Source organism: Sphaeroforma arctica, assembly GCF_001186125.1.
Source record: "Sphaeroforma arctica JP610 unplaced genomic scaffold supercont1.784, whole genome shotgun sequence".
Lineage (NCBI taxonomy): Eukaryota > Ichthyosporea > Ichthyophonida > Sphaeroforma > Sphaeroforma arctica.
In genome coordinates, this window is record NW_014039774.1 from 34,104 (window position 1) to 38,855 (window position 4,752).

At 41.3% G+C, this 4,752-nt stretch overlaps 1 protein-coding gene across 1 annotated transcript in view; it reads left to right on the forward strand.

The window, feature by feature from the left end:
• SARC_08579 (hypothetical protein) overlaps nucleotides 1-4,752 on the forward strand; it is an 8,515-nt gene that overhangs the window by 1,241 nt on the left and 2,522 nt on the right. The window contains exons 2-8 of the mRNA XM_014297449.1: nucleotides 629-763; nucleotides 1,383-1,584; nucleotides 2,390-2,543; nucleotides 2,702-2,784; nucleotides 3,017-3,227; nucleotides 3,546-3,703; nucleotides 4,464-4,570. Of these exons, the coding sequence (XP_014152924.1) occupies nucleotides 629-763; nucleotides 1,383-1,584; nucleotides 2,390-2,543; nucleotides 2,702-2,784; nucleotides 3,017-3,227; nucleotides 3,546-3,703; nucleotides 4,464-4,570 (1,050 nt within the window). The remainder of the gene's footprint in view (nucleotides 1-628; nucleotides 764-1,382; nucleotides 1,585-2,389; nucleotides 2,544-2,701; nucleotides 2,785-3,016; nucleotides 3,228-3,545; nucleotides 3,704-4,463; nucleotides 4,571-4,752) is intronic.

Genomic DNA, 4,752 nt, shown 5'->3' on the forward strand with positions numbered 1-4,752 from the left:
ACGTACTACGTATTAGTTAAGTTAGTATATTATTATACTACACACATATATATATATATATATATATATATATATATATATATATATATATATGCTTACAGGTATATACATATGTTACTTTTTGTATGTTCAAGTGAAATGTATCGATGTATATACAATTCATTCTCACATATATTGTATATAACGTATTCAGCGTATAGATAAACTCCCAGAAGTATATACGCATCCGAAGACTGATGCACAGTTTATTCTTCGGTTTCAGTTGATCGTCTCTGCTGCATCTCTGGTACATACACTAATCTATCAACCATATCTCTATCATTCTCATATCCCCCACACAGTCTCTGCTGCATCTCTGGTACATACACTGATCTATCAACCATACTTTATAATTCCCATTAACCCCACACAGTCTGTGCTGCATCTGCGGTACATACACTGATCTATCAAACATATCTCTATCATTCCCATTACCCCCACACAGTCTGTGCTGCATCTGTAGTACATACTCTAATCTATCAACCATATCTTTGTCATTCCCATTACCCCCGCACAGTCTGTGCTGCATCTGTGGTACATACACTGATCTATCAACCATATCTCTATCATTCCCATTACCCCCACACAGTCTGTGCTGCATCTGCGGTACATCCATCGCACCCAATGATGCCAACATGTGTGTGCCGTGTATCCGCTCACGCGTGGATATCACTGAGGGCATTCCCAAGCAGATGACTATCTACTTCTGCCGTGGCTGCGATAGGTATGTCTGGAGCTGGGTTGAATGGGTCTAGAGTTGTAGTAGGAGGTGAGTGTGCGGTTGTAGGTATATGTTTAGTATCGTTCATCAGTAGATGGTTTGTACTTCTTCCGTGCTTGTGACTGTGAAGTGTGATGGTGGATCAAATTAATGAATCATCCCGGGATTGACGTATATGATGATGAAGCATATGCACATGAATATGAACATTCACATGTTTATCTACATATCTGTATAAATATCCATATGTATATGTATATACTTGTACATTCATGTGCTTACATCTCATGTTGACAAAATATCTGTGCCGCCCAGCACATTAGAGTCGTGCCTGATGTGGAGTTGTATAGACTATTTGCTTCGTGTGTTGGTTGCCTTGCTGTTCATATAGACGTTCAAATCTATATAGTTTTACACGCACACCCATATATATATATACATATATATATATATATTATAGATATAGATATATATATATATGTGTGTATATATGTATCTATATCTATATCTATATCTATAATATATATACATATCTATATATATATATATTATAGATATAGATATATATATATATAATATTTTTAGATTTAGATATTCACATTTACCTCTGTTACCCAACTAGATATCTACAGCCCCCAGAGCACTGGATTGCCTGTGACTTAGAGTCGCGTGAGTTGCTAGCCTTGTGTTTAAAGCGTCTCAAAGGTCTCAACAAAGTGCGGCTGATCGATGCAGGCTTCATCTGGACTGAGCCGCATTCTAAACGCATCAAGGTCAAAGTGACTATTCAGAAGGAGGCCTTTGCGGATACGGTCTTGCAACAGGTGTGTGCCGGAGGACGTGTTTGTATACCATTGCGCCCGGGTTTACCTGCATAGATGCAGATATATGTGTGGAATCATATCCGTGTATGTGCATATTTGTGTGCGGGTGTATCGTGTAAGTGTGTTTGTGGTTGCATATGTGTTTGTACCTGATCTGCTCAGTAAACTATACTTGAGAGCACGATAATCAGTGGCAAGGCACAAGCGGGCCTTCGATGGTTTTTGCTGTACCACGATTACCGAGATGACACGCATACATCCTCAATCTCGCGGACTCGAATGCTACATTATTCACACCCGCGTCTCTGATATCCTATCAGGAATACGGAAAACACATTCTTCCCGCACACACACACGCGCGCGCAAGCACACACGTACACACACACATGCACACACACACATTATATCTCCTGTTATAATAATGGAGAAGGCGATGGCGTTCGCAGTGCACAGTCAGACGCTGTGGTAACTGTCGCAGAGCCACCGCCAAAGATCAAACGATACAAACGGACTCAATGACAGCCGCATTCACTTTGTAACGTGCGATTCACACGCATGAACCCTCTAGTGCACTACCTCAGCATACGGATATAGTACACCTCTGACACACACTCACGATCTCTCCTGTACATCTTCAGACGAATGAATCTCTAATGTATTACTTCAACATACGTATGTAGTATATTACTGGCACCACTACCCTCTGACTCTATAGAAACTTGAGCCTAAAATATATTACCACAACATACGTATGTAGCATACTTCTGACACACCCTTTCTCTCATTGTCATATGCGTCTCTGCAGGAGTTTGTGGTGGAGTTCACGGTGCACAATCAGACGTGTGACGATTGTCATAGAACCGCCGCCAAAGATCATTGGAATGCCGTAGTACAGCTCAGACAGAAGGTCAATCACAAGCGTACATTCTACTACCTGGAACAGCTGATCATCAAGCATCGTAAGTACATATCATTTTAAAGATGCTCTAAAGCATGGTATATATATATATATATATCTTTCCCACCACCACATATCTTGTGCAATACACATACATTCACGCTGCAAACTAACCCCAGTAACACACACACGTATGATCGATATGTTCTGTTCACACAGGCGCACACACAAAGACGGTCAACATCAAAGAGTGCGCTGATGGATTGGACTTCTACTTCGAGAGTCGCAGTGACGCTGTAAAGGTACGTATACTCGCAGTAGCGCACACATGTGTGATTGCTGCTTTGTCTTCACCTATTGATAAACCAATACATCCAACACATCAAAAAAAACCCCATCAGGGCAACACTTAAACCGAACCCAACCGAGTTTTTCGGTGTCCATCACGCCTTCTACGTATCGCATTGTCATTTATACCTACTCACTCCTCTACTCATCGACATTCCTGCGTTTTTTGCGGTGTTGCGTTGACAGCTGGTGGATTTCCTGGGATCGACCGTGCCCATCAAGATGAAGTCGTCCGAGCGACTCATCTCATCCGATGTACAGAACAGCACAGCCAACTTCAAGTTCACGCTGAGTGTGGAGATCATGCCCATCTGCAAGGAGGATGCGGTGTGCCTGCCCAAGAAACTGGCCAAGTCTCTGGGATCCATTTCACAGCTGCTGATCTGCACGCGTGTAGGTATGTTGTGGGGGGAATGGGGTGTGGTATATCGGCACGGGTTTGGTTCGCCAACGTCGATGCAGCGCTTCTTGTCCTACTTACTGTCCTACAGATATGGAATTACACTAATGGGACGGACTCACTGATTCTATAGCATTGTGTGTGGGTGGTTAACGTTTTTCTTTCTGCGATCACAAGAAGCTAACCCCAACCTAAAACGGTCGGAAGACTTTCGAAGCCCTAATATTGCAAAACGTTCAAACGATATATACATACATATATATATATTGGCTTCTGACATATATATCTTTGCACTGTCTGTTGTTCTATTGATAGGTACCAACATAACTCTGATGGACCCCCAGACTCTACAAAATTGCGAGCTGTCAAACAATGTGTTCTGGCGACAACCCTTCAAAGCCCTGCGATCACATGCCAATCTGTCGGAATATATTGTCTTGGATATCGACCTGTCCGGACAAAGAAAGGGGAAGGTATGCATACTCTACCTATCTCGTTTGTGGTTGGTAGAGTTGTCGGTCTGTTTGTAGTTGTTAAAGGAATATATTGTCTTGGATATAGACCTGTCTGGACAAAGAAAGGGAAAGGTATACATACTATATCTATCTCGTTTGTGGTTGGTAGAGTTGTCGGTCTGTTTGGAGTTGTCGAACAAGCGTGTTCTGGCGACAACCGTTTAAAGCCATACGATCACATGCCCATCCGTTGGAGTACAATGTCTTGCATAGTGATCTGTATGAATATAGAAGAGCATCCCGTTTACGTACCGCTTCTGGTACGTAAACTCGCTGTACTTTCTATGTTCGTCCTTCCTGGAGTCACCTCTGTAGTTTGCTCTGCGTGTACGTTTTCAATCAGCATGTACGTTTGCCATCCTCTGGCCGATTGTCGTAGTACGCGTTATCTATACCTATATATGCGTACGTTTCCCTTTGTGAAATCGTGTTGATTGCTGTAGTACGTTTTCTACGTTTTCTATTCTATTCGTCCGATCGGTCCCTGGTTTGTTCGATCCTGTCGATCGTTGTCGTTTTCTCTTTACGTTTTTCAATCCATTCATACGTTGTATTCTGTTTGTTTCGGCCGTATAGATTGTTGTATCCTCCATACGTTTCTCAATCTATGCGTACATCACTCCCTATTTGGTGCATACGTATCGATTGTTGGAGTACGTTTTCTGCCTAAGTTTTCAATACATTCGTACGTTAAACATCATTTGGTATATTCCTGTAGTACGCTCTGGCGGATGTGGAGGTAGCACGCGCGTGCGACTTCGGCGTAAACGACAACACGTATATGACCAAGACACACATTGGCCATCTGCTCAACGTAGGAGACAGGTAAGGACAATGTATATAAATATATATATATATACATACATACATACATATATATATATACATATACATACATACATATATATAGATATTCATCTACATATATATATATATCAATTTATAATAAATAAATATATATATATATGTTTATGTATATGTATATATATGAATACATACTATATATA